The following is an 18,719-nucleotide window of genomic DNA, read 5'->3' on the forward strand; positions in this document are numbered from 1 at the left end:
TTCCAGCCTAGAGATCACAAGGGCTCGAGTGACTGTTGTGAGGGCCTCCCGATTCAGGTAGGGCCGCAACTGGCATACCAGGCGAACCTGGGCAAATGCCCCCCTGGTCACAGCTGACAAATGATGGTCAAAAGTCAGCTGTGGGTCCAGGAGGACTCCCAAGTTGCGGACCCTATCTGAGGGGTGTAAATTTTGACCCCCCAGCCTGAGTGATGGAACGCTGGCCAAATTGTTGGGAGGGAAACACAACAGCCACTCGGTCTTGTCTGGGTTGAGTACCAGTTTGTTAGCTCTCATCCAGTTCTTAACGGCCTCAAGACCCCGGTTCATCACGTCCACCGCTTCATTGAGTTGGCATGGGGCGGACAGATACAACTGTGTGTCGTCCGCGTATTGATGGTATTTTATCCCGTGCCTCCGAATGATCTCGCCCAGCGGTTTCATGTATATGTTAAATAGTAGGGGGGATAAGACCGAACCCTGCGGCACCCCATAAGTAAGGGGCCTCGGGGACGATCTCTGCCCCCCCACCAACACCGACTGCGACCTGTCCGAGAGGTAGGAGGAGAACCACTGCAAAACAGTGCCTCCCACTCCCACCTCCCGCAGTCGTCGCAGAAGGATACCATGGTCGATGGTATCGAAAGCCGCTGAGAGGTCAAGGAGAACCAGGATGGACGCATGGCCTCCATCTCTGGCTCTCCAGAGATCATCGGTCAATGCGACCAAAGCGGTTTCTGTGCTGTAACCGGGCCTGAAGCCGGACTGGAAGGGGTCAAGGTAACTAGCTTCCTCCAAGGTACGCTGAAGCTGGAAGGCCACCACCTTCTCAACAACCTTCCCAACGAAGGGAAGATTGGAGACTGGACGGTAGTTATTAAGAACGGCTGGATCCAAGGATGGTTTCTTCAGGAGGGGTCTCACCACCGCCGCTTTAAGTGCGGCGGGGAAGTGCCCCTCCCGAAGGGAGGCAGTGACGACCGCATGGATCCAGCCTCTTGTCACCTCACTGCTGTTGGCAACCAGCCAGGAGGGACACGGGTCCAGTATACAGGTGGAGGCGCTCACAGCTCGCATAGCCTTGTCCACATCCCCAGAGGCAACATCCTGAAACTCAACCCAGAGATGGTCTGCCAAGTTATCCCCCTGTGTCTCGGCTGGATCTGCAGGAGTGGAGTCCAGGTCCGACCGAAACCGAGCAACTTTGTCCGCCAAGAACTGGACATACTCCTCAGCCTTACCCTGTAAGGGGTCCCCTGCCTCCCTCCTATTTAGGAGGGAGCGGGTTATCCTAAACAGGGCGGCTGGGCGGGACTCGGCAGACGCAACCAAGGTGGCAATATGTGTTCTTTTAGTTGTCCTTAATGCCCTGATATATTCCTTGGTGCATGCTGTCAAAAGTGCTCGGTTCGATTCGGATTAAACAAGCCATGGTCTTAAACCCTTGAGAAAAATGGAAATACATCCCAAGTAAAGAATGGTTGAAGAAGCGTTTTCTCCTACCACAATTTAATTTTGTTCTTCTAAGCAAAATGTGTGTGTGTGTGTCTTTAAGAGGGGTGTGTACCAAAAAAAGGCAAGATGGAAGGCACATTTAAATACCATATTTCCCCGAAAATACGACAGGGTCTTATATTTTTTTAACCCACGAAATATGGCCTTGTGCTTATTAAAGGGGAGGGCTTATTGTTTTTGGGTTGCCGGGCGGCTGCTCCCTTGCGACTGGGCTCCCAAAGAGCCAGGCACAGCCTCAGGGTTGAATGGCTGTGTTGCGCTGTCGCGGTAGCAACACAGCAGCCATGAGGTGAGCACACTCGCGAGCAGCCACCTGGCAACCCCCCTTTGCAGCCGAGCACAGCGTCACTGACCGAGCTAACGGTACCCAGAAGGCACCAAGCAACATGAGCGCCTGTTCGGCGCCCTCCGCCTCCCACGGCTCGGTGCTTTCAGAATGCCCCTAGATGAGTGAATGCGGCTCTGCATGGCTGGAGAGGGGGGTTGCGTGAGCGTCTTTTCTGCTCCCCGCTCCCGCGACTTGCAGGCTCACAATGCCCTTGGCTAACTCTACAGTACCTGCAGAGGCAGGGCATCTCTGCTGGTGGTGCCACCCACTGCTTGGGTCCTCCGTGCTTTGAAAGCCGCAAAAAAAACCCTCAATCAGCGGGCGGTGCCAGCAGCGGAGATGCCCTGGCTCTGCAGGTACTGTAGAGTTAGCCAAGGGCATCATGAGCCTGCAAGTTGCGCGAGCGGGGAGCGGAAAAGACGCTCGCGCAATGCCCCCCTTCCCAGCCATGCAGAGCCCCATTCACTCACCTAGGGGCATTCCGAAGGCGCCGAGCCGCGGGAGGCAGAGGGCGGCAAACAGGCACTAGCGTTACTTGGTGCCTTCTGGGTACCACTTCTGGTCGGTCAGCGGCGCTTTGCCTGGCTGGAAAGGGGGGTTGCCAGGCGGCTGCTTGCTTGCAAGCGTGGTCACCTCATGGCTGCTGTGTTGCTGCGACAGCGCAACACAGCCATTCGACCCTAAGGCTGTGCCCGGATCTTTGGGAGCCTGGTCGCAAGGGAGCAGCTGCCCGGCACCCCCCCGTCTTCAGCTGGCCACAGTGCCGCTGACTGAACTAGCGGTACCCCGAAAGCACCAAGCAACGCGAGCGCCTTTGCTCCCCACCTTTTTCCCGTGGCTTGGCGCCTTTGGGATACCGCTAGGTCGGCGAGCGGTGCTCTGCCTGGCCGGAGGGGGGGTATTGTCCTGGGGGCTTGTTTTCGGGGGTGGGGGCAATATTTTTGCCCACCTGAAATATGTGGCAAGGCTTTAGTTTCAGGACAGGTCATATATTTGGGGAAACACAATATTTTGATATTTTTTTTCTGAGTCCAACTCTCACAGATTGGCTCCCATGTGTGTCTTTGAGGCTTAGATCGAATTGATGGAGACTTCTGTTTTTTAATTTTTTTAAAACATAGGGGCGGCCTGTTGTGATTTGTGATAAGGAAGATATCGAGACCATCAAAAATAACAAGCGAACCATCAAAGTCCCCCATTCGGTCGACTGTCTGCAGGGCATCCTGAGCGTGATTCCTTTACAGCTGCTGGCATTCCATTTGGCTGTTCTGCGAGGCTACGACGTAAGTTACGCTCTCCCGATCCCCTAAAGCTTTTCTCTTTCCGACTAGCCCCCAAAACCCTCAATAATACAGCATCGGGCTTCTCGTGGGAACCACTACTCCAGGGGTGTCAAAGTGAAGGCCTGCGGGCCACATTCGCCCCACGGGACGTTTACATCCAGCCCACAAGGCCGTCCTGGAAACATCAAAGGACCGGCCCGTGGTGCTTCTGCCAGGAAAAATGAGCTCCTAAGCTCCATTTTTGGCTGCCGCAGCCTCCTGCAACTCTCTACCAGTGAAAATGGAAATGGAGCTCACGGCCCTCCTGAGCTCCATTTTCACTGGCAGAGGGTTGTAGGAGGCTGCGGCAGCCGAAAACAGAGTTTAGGAGCCAGTTTTCCCTGGCAGAGTGCTAGGGGCCACCACAGGCACCCCCAACACGAGTCATGAGCCGGTCATGCCCCCCCCCCCCCCCCCCCAAGATCAAACGCAACCCTGATGTGGCCCTCAATGAAATCGAGTTTGACACACACACACACACACACACACCCTGCACTATGCCTTCCCAGCTCACTTCAGGCTGTGATGTCAGGGGGGTTAAGTAGACCTAGCCAATTCCTGGAAATGTAAAAGCAGATATTTGTGACTTCTGAGCTAAGCCGGTGTGAAGGAACCGTCAAGGCTCCTCAATTCCTACTATGACAAAGATTTTAACAGGTTGCGTATATCATTTTCATTCTTCTAGGTTGACTTTCCAAGAAACCTGGCCAAATCTGTGACGGTTGAATGAGGGGCTCGCCCAAGGTTGACAAAAGAGATCCCCTCCCCCCCAATCTCCTCCTTCACTTTTGGTACCGAAAAACGCTGATTTTAAAACCTTTCTCCCGTGATCAATTCTTACTTCCATTATAGAAAAAAAATCTTTATACTGTAATTGTTGCATTTGTGATAGTTGAGGAGCTGAATCCACGAAGCTCCTGATAGCATTGTCCAGTGGCAGCGAAGTCGAGAGTACTGGGGTTTTTTTCTCCCTTTAAAAAAAAACAACAACCAAAATCTGTTTATTGTAAAATCCTCATCAGTTATATAAAATTGCATTGTTTCCTAGTTATCTCTAGGATGTTGAGAGGGTGGAGCTCGTACAGGGATATGGAAATGAAATTGCATACAACAGAGAAGGGCTCCAATATCAGCTGCCTTCTTTCCCATAAGTGCTCTGTTGTCACCATTGGGAGAATCTGGGTGAACGTTTTTTTGGCTCCAAGGTTTCTGTTGGCGAGTGTATTTCCACCCTCCTCACCTCCCAATTAGTCCACATGTGTGCAACCCCAGACATCTGTTCTGTGAGCGTTCCCCTTTGCAGCCCACTCGTGGTGGGTGGATCGTCTATCCCTCCTCGGTTGCACAGGCCTGCATTTTGGAATTTGGCCTCACGCCTTCAGCCCTGCAAAAGGGGGTGGAAATACCTCCCCCCCCCCGTCCGTAAACAGAGGTCTACATAGCTGCTCCTTCCGATGTGAAGGCCCTGTGCCAGGCCTTTAATGGGAGTCCAGTCAAACGACTGCAGGTTGACTTAGCCTTGGCATTTTTTTTTAAGTGAGGAGCTGAGAAATCCCTTTTCTCCGAAGAAGGTAAAAGGTTTTTCAAGGAATTTATTTTTCAGTGCATCGAAGAGAAATGCTAGCCTTTGAAGTTGCAATGAGAGGGGGACAAGAGGTATGCCTTGAACCGGTGTGGCTGAATGAGAAATGGACTGGGCAGCTCTTGAGTCCTTCTCCCATTTCCCTTCATCTGGGAAGGCATCTGGAGGTCTCCAGGGAATCTCGAGAACCAGGAACGAACGAGGGAGTTGTGTCTTCCATCTGGATGTATTTTCGGTCTACTCTGCATAGCGTTCCTATTCCTGATAAAAAGAGGGAAAAACGCTGGCGGATGTTGAATTGGAGCCACTGTGAGAAATGACTGGTGCATTTTTGTATTTCAATCACCCCACCCACCATCCCCCAGTGCTTCTCCAGTTTATTAGAAATGTGCAGAATTCCCTTCAATCCAAATAGATTTGCTTTGCACAATCTTTTATACCAGCCCAGTCCTCTGTACTTGGGGATATTATGCTGATATTTCCGTGTTGGGCAGGAGAGCTAAAAGGATGCTAAAATGACCCCCATGGGAATAATACAGAAGGGACCAAAGAGAAATCGATGCCTCCGGAAAGCATCCTCTAGCTCTGAAATCTAGAGAGGATGCGAATATAATAAAAATCCAGAGTGGCCAAAATATTGCCGTCCTTCAACTTCCTTCTGATTGATTAATGGGACAGACATTGGCACTAAAAAATGGCTTTCATTGATGTACCTCTAGAATGGAGAAAAAGCAAATTGCACAGAAACTCAACAGAAATTTAAACTCTTGTCAGGATATAATGGTAAGCTGAATCTAGACCTGTTCTCAGCACCCTTTTATTGGATAAGAAATATCTTAATAGAGTGACACATCCATTCTTATTGTGCACGGGGGTGGGGAAATGACCAGTAGTACCCATTACTCGGAGGCTAATTTAAGGACAGCTTCCTAAGTGTATAGGAGTCTACAGCATCTTCATTCTAAAAGGATGCTTTCCGCTCATGAATGAAATGGTAGTTTGCAGCGAACACTGGAATGTTCAGAAATTTTATTATGAAAAGAAGTTTCTTGGCCAATGTTGGTATTTTTGTCATGTCCAGAGGCTTGGTCCCCATCCTTCTTGGGGGCTGCTAGATTCCCATCTGAGCTGTCCATAACAGTCAAAAGCCTTAGGATGGCTGCAGGAGACTCTTCACTCAGCTTGGTCTCCACTACTCTTAAGTCGGCCAAGGAAGCGCATAGCAGGAAGAATGCGCTGAACAGGGGAAAAAATAGCCACGCCTATTGTGGCCTATTTCTCCATTGGAAGCCACATAGCATACAAGGCCAGGAGGGAGGAGGCCAAGCTGTAAGGGAACGCGTTAGAGCAGAGGTCTCCAACCTTGGCAACTTGAAGACTTATGGACTTCAATTCCCAGAGTTCCTCAGCCAGCAAAATTGCCAACCTTGGCAGTGTGAAAACTTGTGGACTTCAACTCTCAGAATTCCTCAGACAGCTGGCTGAGGAATTCTGGGAGTTGAAGTCCACAAGTCTTCACGTTGCCAAGGTTGGATATCCCTACCCTACTCTTCCTGCTTCATTTTCTGCAGGAAGCTTCCCCGTGCTTCCAACACCCCAGGAATCCGGTCACTCAAGTGGCAGGCGAGTGCGTTGTACGCACCTCCATTTGTGAGGACGGCAGGCACTGCCTCGTGCACATGAAGCACCATTCGTGCAAGCGATAGATGTGAGCTTCACGCACACACACAAGGGCCCACCATGCAGCTGTGCGCACATCCACGCCTGGCACTCACTTGGAACCCATTTCTCCCCACCCCAGCCAGTTTGCAAAGCTGGAAAGGTTGGGCACCACTCCTCTCCAGGGTGCTTGGCCTCATGTCTTCTGCCTTGCGGAGTCAATTCGGTCCTGGCTTGGGCTGTGTGTGTGTGTGTATGTGTGAAAGTGAAACACCTGGGCGCACATTCCTCCTCCTGAATGTAGATCTTTGGCTTGCCTTGGTTGATGGGACCATCGTTTGTTTTCTGTAGAACTTTTTATCATTTCAGTTGTTCTCTCAGTTTTGTTTTGTTTTTGTACTTTGCTCTTTGAATAAAGACAATTGCGTAATCTTCCTTATTGGAGCATCTTTGATCGATGGTGTTCCTACGGGGACAAACGCTGCTACAGTGACCCAGATTTGGTCTGAAGTGGGCTTTAGTAAAAAAAAATAAAGTGAAGATATCTGCATGGTTAGGTCTGTCATTTCACCCTCACCCTGGCTTGGAAATCATTGCTTGGAGTCATTTTATGAATTTCCCTGCGTAAGGCTTCTTGGAGTATATTGTTTTGGCAGAGTTTTGTTCCCCAACTGTTATCAAAACTTCACCTCTTTCACACTTCTACAAAAAAAGAGATCAAAGCTGAATTCACACCATTGCAACTACCATCCTCTTCCCAAGCTTTTTCTATTAAAAAAATAATATTTTTGTGCAGATATTTGCAACTTTGGGGAGGCTTCATATTCCACACCGTCAGCTTTTGAGGGACTCTGCCAGTGGTCAGTCACCTCCCAAATTGGTCCCGTTGGGCTGAATCTGCAGAACATCTTCAAGGCAGGCAAAACCATGTGTGCCCACATTCTTGGCAAACGGGCCAAGTATTCCCCATCTCTTTATGGGCTTGTAATGTGGTTCGCCTCTTTGGGGAGGGGGCTTCCCTCAAACACCATCTTCTGGGCCAGTGGACGTTCTCTTTCAAGGCAGTTTGGTCTATGAACTCTTCAGTAACATATCTCAGGTTGGCCAAACAACAAAACTCGAAGCTGGAATGTGGATGATTGAACAGCTTGTGTGGTCCCAACAGTTATGTCCAAGTCATTCTGGTTGAACATTGGGAAAATCTCCATAGGTGCTAGACAAGGAACTAACTAACTAACTAACACTCCCCCCCTCTCTCTCTGTGTCAGGCAGAGGTGGCTGGACAGCTATTTGTTGGCAAGTCTTTGATATGAATGTGGATTTATACACCAATCAGTAAGTTGGTTAATGGTCTCCATGATCCCTTAAATCAGAGATCTTCAAACTTGGCAACTTTAACATTTGTGGACTTCAGTTCCCAGAATTCTCCAGCCAGCTGGAGAATTTTGGGAGCTGAAGTCTTAAAGTTGCCATGTTTGGAGACCCCTGCCTTAAATATTATTTTAGAATTAAAATGGTTTGGAGACCCCTGCCTTAAATATTATTTTGGAATTAAAATGGTACACATGCACATCAACTGAACCAATAGGGCCCCGTAAAGCTGTTAATTCAGTGGTGTAAATTATGCAGCTGCAGTCACTGGTCGAGGTGGCATCCACAAATACCAAGACCAAATATTTTGGGGAGGGGGAGTAAGAAAGGGAGGGGTGGCTGCTGAATGAGTTCCAGGCCAGCTGCCTCATTCATCACTTCCTTTTTTCTACAAATGGAACATAAAGACCAAAAGCTCAGATTATTTTTTTAATAACATCAGAACTGACAAAATAATGACTGCATTAAAAAAAATGACTCATGCAAACAAGCCAAAGGCCCAGAATAATTTCTTTATGCTGATTGAGGAATCACAAATTGCCTGATATCCACCCAGTTGCCCCCATTTGCCGTTTCCATCTGGGTCTTCCCAATCTGCTGCATTTGGCCCACTGGGCTGGGCACAGAGGAGCAGAGTTGGAAGGGACCTTAGAGGTCTTCTAGACCAACTCCCTGCTCAAGCAGGAGTCCCTGGACCACACTGAATTCATAATCCCACAGATGACAAATTAGTTCACCAAGGTTGATCTGTTGTCATCTGCAGCTCTGTAATTCCAACCCCCCCCCCCCCCCAAATAATGCAATATATCCAAAAATTGTATGAGAAAACAACATTGCAGTGCTGGTCAATTGAATCTGACCTTGCTCCATTCTGCAGGGAATTCTTTAGAACGGCTAATTTTGCATTATTTAATACAACGAGACCTATTAAGAGAAAATACCTACACAGTATTGTCTGTACATACATTTGTACTACCCCAGTTCAACCTCACTGTCACATAACATTAAAGTGTCACTGAGCCAAATTCAGCACTTCCAGTCTTGGCTTCTCACTTCTGGGTGCTGGAAGTGCTTTGAGCTGGCCGTGTTTGTGATACCTGGTAACACTAAGAAAGGGAAAACCATCTGAGCAATTGTGGGTCTGCCTCTCCCAAGCCCTGGGAAAAAGCACTCTCCCACGCTCTAGCGACACCGTCACATCTTGGAAGCCTCTGTGTCAACAGTGAATTGAAAACTCAACACTGAGTTTTCCTGTGGGAACCAAGGACATTCTCACAGGTGGCTGGGCAGAGGAGGAGCAAGTAACCAGGCAACCGCTCAGTACCTTGATTGGACAGCATGACCAGTGACTTGGAGTTTTGTGAGTGTGTGTAAGTAGAAACTTTTAATCAGGTGAAAGCCGGGGGAAATTTCAGACTCGGCTTTCCCCAATTGTGCCAATATGAAGTATCCGATAGACTTCTTTGAGGGAACCTGCCTACCTGGGAGTTCTGTTGACTTGGAAGGCTGACATCCCATTTATACGTGGGAGGTCCCTACTCAAGCATGGCTTGGGGTTCAGGTCTTACGAAACAGCTGACTCTGCTGAGACACGCAACACCTTGTAGAAGTATTGGGCATCATCTGCAACAGCAGCTGCCTGGATTTCCTTTGGTCCCTGAGATGGGGAGTGAGGACATTGGGGGGGCTTCTGCAGGATGTCCCCCCTTGTCAAAGCTGCCGCCAAGGGATGGAGGATGCACAGAAACCCTTCCCAGCATGTAAAACCCTACGGCAGAGGTCTTCAAACTTGGCAACTTGAAGACTTGTGGACTTCAACTCCCAGAATTCTCAAGCCAGCTCTGCCCTATTGCTTTCTCCAGTTCTGGCTTGTGCTGTCATGGGTCAGTGGTCTCTACCATGGGAGGTGGGTTTCTCCTGCAATGCAACCAGCCAAATCAATGGAAATTGAGGGCAAGGAATGGGCAGGGTCTCCACAGAAGCTCACAAGTGGTGTCCCACCAGTTTTCTCGCTGGTTGGGTGGAAGATGGCCGGTGATCACAATTAATGCTATGTAAAGGAAGTGCTTGTCATTAACAGACAATATACATTAATAAAAGCAATACAACCATAGAGGAGAACAAAACAAAACAAGCACAGCTTGATACAATAATATGCCATGAAATATCATTGGCTTTATAATAATTTACTACAATGTGGGGAAAAAAAACCCACCCCGAGATCTTTTATCCACACCCAATAGGAAATGCTTCCACTTGAAATATGGCAAGCACACAATAATATATACACCCTAGATTTGGAATTTCGCTTTTCACTTGTGCGCAGGACTCGTGCCTATTTGTATTTGTGTTACCTTCTTTAATTTTACAATTCTTTACTATTATTATTATTTCGTACTCTTTCCCCTAGGAATGTATATTCTTTTTTGAGTCTACAATTGAGAAGACAAAAACTTTTAATAAAACCAGAGGCTATTTAAAATTGCACTCCCTCTCAAGTTGTCCCCATGCGCTTAGCAGTTTAAACCATGGGATTGTTTTTCAAAGCATTTTTGGCACATTTTGAAGCACCGTGGATCAACTATGAGGGGTAAAAACCTACTTTTATATGACACGACTACAGCAAGAACGCTATCTGTGGGGAGGGGGCAAAGTCAGATGGGGGCCATGCAATGGAAGACCCAACCTTTTTTTTTAATAGAACATCAAAAGGTAAAGCTTTGATCACAAGAATTTGTGACCGCCGACTTGCCTTCCCCCAAATAAGAGAGAGTCTTATTTTCTTTTGACCCCCGAAATAAGCAAAATTGGCCTTACTTTTGGGGAGGCCTTATTATTTTTGAGGTGCAGCAGGCAGCGAGCGTGGTCACCTCATGGCTCCTGCTGTGTTGCAATATTTTCAGGGAGGGATTATTTTAGTGCATGCGCTCAAAAGCCCGATTGGGCTTTTTATCTTATTTTGGGGGAAACGGGGTACCTCCACTGGGGAGATTGCTCTGCCATTGACTCGTCTTCCTGACAAAAGCCTGACAAAATCTCGGAGCTATTTTCCTGGAATTCCCATCCATCCCTTCTTGATTTAATCTAGCAAGCTCCATCTGGAAGAAACTCAAGAATGATGGTGCTGGAAACTCAACGATGGAAACTCAAGCTGATGGTGCCCAACCGTTGCTAACCAGCCAAACTGGTTGTCATGGCTCCCCCCGCCAAGAGGTAAATCGGGGGGGGGGGAAATCCAATGGATCACAAACTGCAACCCAAAGAAAGGCTATTTCTTGAGAGGGATCTCACATGGCAGAGGCCAAAAGGCTGTGAGTGTGTGTGTGTTGGGGGAGGGGGTTCTTCACTGTTCTGCCTGCAGACACAGTAGTTACCTGTTCTGGAAAACAGCTGTTGAATCTTTTGTACGGTGCTGAAGAAGCATCTCTGGGTTTAAGTGTGTTGCCCCCCCTCCCCCAGGACATTGGTTTTTCATGCTTAACGTCAACCGAATCCTTTCACACTTTGTTCTTTAGTCCTTGGAGGATGGGATGAGCAGAGACCATTGCTTGTTTTAGTGTTTTGCTTTGTTGTTAGTAGATCCCTGGGAATCTCTCGGTCTCTGCTGGCATGAAAACAGATCAGGTTGAAAGCTTCAGCCTTAGAAAAGATCCTATTGAATTTAATCCTTGTGCAGTCAAAAGCCAAGTAGAGACTCCCGAAAGGACCTCTGTGAGTTGGTCCATTCTTAAGAGCTGAGGTGGCGCAGTGGTTAAATGCAGCACTGCAGGCTACTTCAGCTGACTGCAGTTCTGCAGTTCGGCTGTTCAAATCTCACCGGCTCAGGGTTGACTCAGCCTTCCATCCTTCCAAGGTGGGTAAAATGAGGACCCAGACTGTGGGGGCAATATGCTGACTCTGTAAACCGCTTAGAGAGGGCTGAAAGCCCTATGAAGCGGTATATAAGTCTAATGCTATTGCTATTGCTATTTTTTTTAAAAAAAAAACTGACTTTCACATCTCACTTTGCAGAGTTGGGGGTGTGCTTTGCACACAACGCAACCTTCTGCATTTCTAAGTTATTTTCTACTTTTCTTCTATCCATCACAATCCAAAGAGTCCCAAGGCATCCAGGGGTTTTAGAGGACAGAACTGGAGGGGACCATGAGATGCTGGCTGAACCTCCCCTTAAACCTGGGATAACACAAGCAAGCCACTCTGCCCCAAATGGCTCAACCGAACTCTGGTTGGATGGGATTCCTGAATTACAAGACACAGGTAGTCCTCAACTTACAACGGTTCATTTAGTGACCATTGGAAGTTCCAATGGTGCTGGGAAAAGTGACTTACAACTGTTTCCCACACATATGGCCGTTACAACATCTTCATGGTCACATGAATCAAAATTAAAATGCTTGGCAACTGACTCATCGGTAGCAGTGTCTCCTTTTGTGACCTGACAAGCAACATCAATGGGGGAGCTGCATCTACTTAACAACTGTGACAAGAAAGGTTGGAAAGGGGGACAAAATTCATTGAACAATGGTCTTGCTTAGCGAAATAAATTTTGGGCCCAATCGTAAGTCGGAGACTACCTGTACCCATCCCATTTGAACCCAGGCTAATCGGATGAGTGAATCCAGCCAGGGAGACATCATCAGACCTCCTCCTGCCAGCCTCTTTCTATTTCCCAGAAAATCTAAAGACAGATCTAGAACACCTCTAAAAAATTCTCTCTGCTCCGCTCGCTTTCTAGACATCCATCACACAATCCACAAAACCAAGCCGACATATATGAACCCGCTGAAGAGAAAAAAAAATCTTGGTTATCATCTCCAAACAAGGCCATCATTTCTCAGCTCTATCCAAATTCTCTTCGTTCTTTCATTTTCCCTTTTTGATTGCTACTTTTATGGCAACAGAAAACCAGCAAAAAAAAAAGAAAAAGGAAAAGGAAAACAGTGGAAGACATAGAAATGGAAATAGAGCTGTCTTGTTCCCCCCCCCCCCCGCCCTGCATAGGAATCTCTTTTGGAGGCGAGTGATTTCATAATATAAACCAGAGGTCCCCAAACTTGGCAACTCTGCTGGCTGGAGAATTCTGGGAGTTGAAGTCCACAAGTCTTCCAGTGGCCAAGTTTGAAGACCTCTGATATAAACTCTACCTGGGAGTCTCCGACAATCCACATTCTAACCATAGTTATTCAGAATAAAAGGGGGGGGGAACACTTGGCGTATATAATTGTCATGTTAATCCAGTTCTCTCTGCATCTCACCCTGGTTGACTCTGGTGTCCTGCTGTCAAATTGGGTTGGTTATTTTTCTAAGCTGGCCAGCAGGAAACTTCACCCAGAATTTGACCCATTTGGTCACCTATATTAAGAAGAATCTGAGGAGGAGGAGAACGTTTTTGGCGTTATTTCCAGCGGCTTTGTGGTTTTTCCTATAAAATCAACTCCTTGATGCTTTCAGGTGTTGAGAAAATTGGCCCAGGATGATTGGACTTCTTCCCATCCTAGTCTGGCTCTCCAACTTCTTCGATTGCCTGTCCTTAGCTGAAGAGCTACATGGTTTTCTTTTCGATTTTGCAAAGTTGGAAGGCCCCGCTGTCCTTCTGCTCTCCATCCGTAGCCGTATCCTGTATTTCTTGCAGCAACACAACACAAGTTCAGGCCCATGAAAGATATCATCCCCCTGGTAGGAGATTCCAGCAGCATCGGCCCAGTTGGTAGGAATCGCCTTTTGTTGTGCTGAGGTGGATTCTGTGACCCCAAGAAGAATCCCACCAGTAATTTATGGGGAAATCCATTTTCCAGGGACTACTGGCTTTGCCCAGAGATGCCATTCTTTCCCATCTTTATCACGCAGCCTTCCTTCCTTCCTTCCTTCCTTCCTTCCTTCCTTCCTTCCTTCCTTCCTTCCTTCTTCCTTCTTATGATTTGCAAAGATTCTTTTAGAACTGAAAACAGGTGGTTTGAGATTTCTGGTCCAGTTGAGGCATCAGGGTTTTTTTTGTTTTTGTTTTTTAAAAAGAGTAACAATAAAACCAGTTTCTTCTTTTTGTTGCCCAGAACGCAAAGGCCACTTCTGTTCATGGAATTGGAAGAGTACCGTGGAAAACGGCTGGAGAAGTGCTTCTGGGGAAGGGAGGGGCTGGGCCTTTAGATGGAAGGGCGGGGAGGGGGGCGGGAAGGGGGAGGAGCCCGATTGGGGGGAGGGACATGAGGCGGGGGCGGAAGCAGTGTGGAAGGTGGGGAAGGGGTGGGGGGCGTGGGTGAGCTTGGGGACGGTGGGGTGTAGATGGGGGCAAGGGGTGGAGGGTTGTAAGCAGGGGCAGGAGGTGGGGATGGAGGGCGGTAGGTGTTGTTGAGCGGGTACTTGGGGGGTGCCTGGGAGGTCTTCACTCGAGTGAAGTTAATGCAGCGTCCCTGAAAGACAAGCAAAAACGAGACCTCAGAGTAGGCCAATGCAAAAACGGGACACATTGCTAATTCTGAAAGTTGTGGGAAGAGAAGAGAGAGGAGGGGAGAGAATAACACAGTTGGGAGGGACCTTGGAGGTTGTCTAGTCCAGCCCCCTGCTTAAGCAGGAGAACCTATACCATTTCAGACATATGGCTGTCCAATCTCTTCTTAAAAACTTTCAGTGATGGAGCGCCCATGATTTCTGAAGGCAAGCTATTCCACAGATTAGAGAATAGAATAGAATAATTATAGAACAATAGAGTAGAGTAGAGTAGAATATTTTGGGCAAGACAGGAAACAGTGGTTGGAAACTGATCAAAGAGAGAAGCAACCTGGAATTAAGGAGACACTTCCTAACAGTGAGGACAATTAACAAGTGGAACAGGTTAAGAAGTCGTGGGAGCTCCATCACTGGAGATTTTTAAGAAGAGACAGGACAGTCCTTTGTCTGAGATGATATAGGTTAGGATTAGGGTTCTGTTTGAGCAGGGAGTGGACTAGAAGACCTCCAAGGTACCTTCTAGCTGTATTCTCATCTCCTCCTATTCTAACCTATCCATTTTCAACGATTGGAGCATCCTGTGACCCCCTGAGGGCCATTTGTGGCCTTCCCTCTTGGCTTCCCACAAAGGAAAGGGAAATTACCTTTTTCAGTAGCATTGTAACTTTTAACCATCACTAACCAAAGTGCTGTAAGTTGACGGCTACCTGTATTTATTGCTACCTAGGCGTTAAAATACTCTATACAGAAAGAGATAAATATTCATAAACAGCAAAGAATATCAGCTCTTGAAAATGTAATCCTTTCCATGCCTTGTTTCGCATGCAAGATTGTGCTGTTAGCGATTTTTCTTTTCAACGCAGAGACTGGGAGGAGGGGAGAGATAAAACGGTTTACGGACAGCTTTAAGAGCCACTGAAGCTGGCTAGCTGGCTAACAAATGCCTTCAAAAGCCACTGTTTATCATGCAAATGCAAAACACAGCTGCACAAATCCCGCAAGTGATTGCCCCATTAATTAAGCCACCCCCGCATTGCCAATCCTATGAATAATCTTGTTATGGGGAGGGGGTGGTGGTGGAAAACAGCCCTGGTGCCTCTTTTAAGGTGGGGAAGGCACATGGGCATTTGGGCTGCATCCTGAAAGTAAAAATAGCCCCATTAATGCCGAGAAAATTGCAAACGTTGGCCGGCCCTTGCGAATGCGAGCCAACCATAAGTCCCATGTGACCATCGTCCTGATGGTAAACAGCTGTGCTTGGTGGCAACCTTCCTCAAGGAAGCGCATTTCACAACTCTGTTCAGCCCTGTCCTTGAAAATTGGCTTCAGAAATGTGATTTGCCTTTTGCCTCACCAGCAATATCTAAAAGGAACAGTCCTGCCCTCAATGATGCGAGGGGACTGGGGACCATTTTCCCCAGCCGTCTTTGCCACCGTAAACCGTGCCAGGCCAGGCTAGGGAGTTCTACAAGAAGGTGAGTCAGAAAAAGTCCAGTTGTGGGGCACCGTATGATGGAAGCTCTGCCCATGATTCTTGCCACATTGTGGATGCCATCCTGACTTTTTTGCCCTCTACCGGGCGTCCCTTGACCAAGGCTTATCTCCTCCTTTCATCGGTGGCACAAACCAGCCTTCCTGAGCGATTCTGGGAAATGAAATCCCATCCCAGTTGGCAAGAACTCGTGTGCTGGCATCTGACTGGGACCAATTTTCAAAATTATCTTTTCCGCAGATTGCTTTTAGCCTCTACCCCGGGGGTCCTCAACCCCTAGTCCCTGAACCTACACTGGGCCACCGCATGCCAGAAACCAGGCCATGCAAACAAGCGAAACCCCATCCGTGGGGTGCAGGCAGCATGTGAAACCACATCCTCCTGTGGTCCACAGGAAAACCTCTTGCCACGGAAATGATCTCTGTTGCCCCAAAAGTTGGGGGGCCACTGCTCTATACCTCCTTTAAAAATAAAATAAAATTGGGGATTCTAAAGCATGAATGGGTTGGATAACCCACCAATTCTACCTTTTTTTCTTTTTTTTTGGTATTTAAAAACCACCAGAAAACTGCACCATTGTTGTTTGGTAATTTGGTGACCAAGGTTGGTGGCAGTGCCCTGGGTGGCTGGAATCAGCAGGCCTGCCATGCCCCCAAACCAGTTCTCCTATGGAACCGCCATCTTGATTTTTGGTTCTGCGCATGCGCAGAACAATTGTAATTGCAAAAATTTAATTTCCCCCCTTTTTTTAATGTTTGTGCATGCACAAACCTATTTTTATGCAAATGTGCATGCACACACCGAACTGGCAGTAATGCCGGGAGCAATCTACCCCTGGTGTGTGTGTGTGTGTGAGAGAGAGAGAGAGAGAGGGAGAGAGAGAGAGAGGGAGAGAGAGAAAGAGGCGGGGAGAGGGACATGGTTTCTTGGTCTTTACTGAAGCATTTGAAATTCGTGAGACAGCAAGAAAATGCTTTATACAAAACACTTGTTTTTCAATGAAGCATGCTTTTCTGCTCACTTTATAGAAAGTGCATGTTAAGTAAGAAGCAAAACTATCAGGAATGCTTGGCACAGCATATAATAGAGCAGATTTGTCTCTCTTCACCCCCATTTCTTAAATCATTCCTTTGTTATAAAACTGCTCCAGAGGGATCTTTACCAGGTTTTCAATGGAACAAAATTTAAAGGAGCAGGAAACACATCCAGATCATCAGTAGCTCTGGAACTTTAGCTGCTTGCCCTGCGAAGATTTGTCTGGCCAGCAGGACAGAATACACCATAACAGAATTGGAAGGGACCTTGGAAGTCTTCTAGTCGAACCTCTTTCCCAAGCAGAAGGCTCTGTGCCATCTCAGAAAATCTCCAGTTTGAACTTCCTAGCAGCTGAAAATCCCTTGCCACAAGAGACTTTTTATAGTCACCCTTACACAAGATAAAAATCCCAAATAAGGATTCTAAGGTGGAAAAGCACACATTTATTCATTGTTTAAAATATTTGGAGCCATTTCTAATCAAAATCAAATATTGTATGGAATGAATTAAAATGCAATTTTAAATAATTAAGTCCCATAAATATATTTATATATAAATGCAATTTTTTCCTCATATATTTAATAACTTTTCCCTTCGATCGTATTACACAGTGCAATTCCTTGACAACATCTTCTCAAACTCATCAACTTTAAATTGTGTGGATTTCAGCTCCCATAATTCCTGGCAGGTTGGGGAATTCTGGGATATGAAGTCTGCACATTTTTAAATGGCCACGTTTGAGAAACAAACAACATAGAGGGACTCTTCAAGAGAACCCAGAGAAGTTGTCTGCAGCCCTGAGTGAAGTTTACCTTGTCTCCTGGCTGTGGTCGCATGACGGACACCCGGTCGTAGCCTTTCCTCAGGAGAACCCAGAGGGCATCTAGCTTTCCCTGTAAAACAAAGAAATGGCATCATATATTCATTGCAGATTGGCACAAGATAAATCACTTTGCAAAACAGGCAGAAGCCGCAATGTCAGGGTTCCAAATTGCATCCAAAAGTAAATCGGAGTCCAAGGCAAAGTATTGCTCAAACTTCCCATTTATGAAGAGAGCCATGTTGGCACATTTGGGAAAGCCCGAATCTGAAAGCTTCCCGGGTTTCCCCTCCCAGTTGGAAGTTCAAGATCTTTCCCCCCACACCCACAAGTCCATCCCATGGTCCAATCTCCCACTGCCATGCTGGCAGTTCCACCCATCCAGTTGGTTTTCTAGAAAGACTATGGCTACATATCATCTAACTTCATACAATCCCCCCTCCCATTTTCCCACAATAGAAAATGCATAGCAGAATAATAGAAAGTGTGGCAGGCCAAAGATCCACAAGAAAAGATGCCTGCAGGCCTGACACGCAATGCACGAAAACATGTTCATCTTTTTCAATAATGTTAAAAAATTAGAAATCAAAATACCACCTTGCCTGACATATGAGAAAGAAAAAAGACACCATCCATCTATGCTACTAAAAACAATTAGGCTGTTTTCTGAGCCTTCTTGTTGGGTAACAGATACCTATTGGATTTTAAGCACCCCAACAACACAGTCATTGATGATGTTGGGAAGGAATACTAAGAATTGAAGCCTAATATTTCTAAGGGGCACCAGTTGGAGGAGGGTCTCTGTGCCTGCTCCTCCAGAGAAATTTATGGACTATGGACAGATTGTTTCTCCATCCAGCAAGGAGTGTTCTCATAGTCCCCAAACCACACTATGTCCCAAAGGTGCTTTTACAGGAGGCAACTGGACTTTCTTGTTTTTTTTCTTTTGAAGATGTTTTGCTTCTCATCCGAGAAGCTTCTTCAGCTCTGACTGGAGAGTGCGGAATGGAAAGATTTATATTCCTTGCAGACAGCTGGTCATTTGCATCCTTTTAGAGGGTCATTGAGGCCCCCTGGAGGTTTTATCTGTGTCCCCAGGGTCACCTGAGTGGTGCAAATGGTTCCTGTAGTCTGCAATTTTTTTCCCCTCT

The 18,719-nt window shown here is 47.2% G+C and overlaps 2 protein-coding genes across 3 annotated transcripts in view; one reads left to right on the forward strand and one right to left on the reverse strand.

The window, feature by feature from the left end:
• Positions 1-6,841, forward strand: part of GFPT1 (glutamine--fructose-6-phosphate transaminase 1) — a 45,529-nt gene extending 38,688 nt beyond the window's left edge. For both annotated transcript variants that reach the window (XM_032229136.1, XM_032229137.1), the window contains 2 exons: positions 2,965-3,126; positions 3,851-6,841. In XM_032229136.1, the coding sequence (XP_032085027.1) occupies positions 2,965-3,126; positions 3,851-3,895 (207 nt within the window). In that variant the 3' untranslated portion in view covers positions 3,896-6,841. The remainder of the gene's footprint in view (positions 1-2,964; positions 3,127-3,850) is intronic.
• A 6,340-nt stretch (positions 6,842-13,181) lies between these two features.
• The window catches only part of ANTXR1 (ANTXR cell adhesion molecule 1), a 126,053-nt gene continuing 120,515 nt past the window's right edge, over positions 13,182-18,719 (reverse strand). The window contains exons 17-18 of the mRNA XM_032230097.1: positions 17,561-17,641; positions 13,182-14,184 (exon numbers count right to left, since the gene is read on the reverse strand). Coding sequence (XP_032085988.1) covers positions 13,918-14,184; positions 17,561-17,641 — 348 coding nt within the window. The 3' untranslated portion in view covers positions 13,182-13,917. The remainder of the gene's footprint in view (positions 14,185-17,560; positions 17,642-18,719) is intronic.

This window comes from Thamnophis elegans, chromosome 13 (assembly GCF_009769535.1).
Source record: "Thamnophis elegans isolate rThaEle1 chromosome 13, rThaEle1.pri, whole genome shotgun sequence".
NCBI lineage: Eukaryota > Metazoa > Chordata > Lepidosauria > Squamata > Colubridae > Thamnophis > Thamnophis elegans.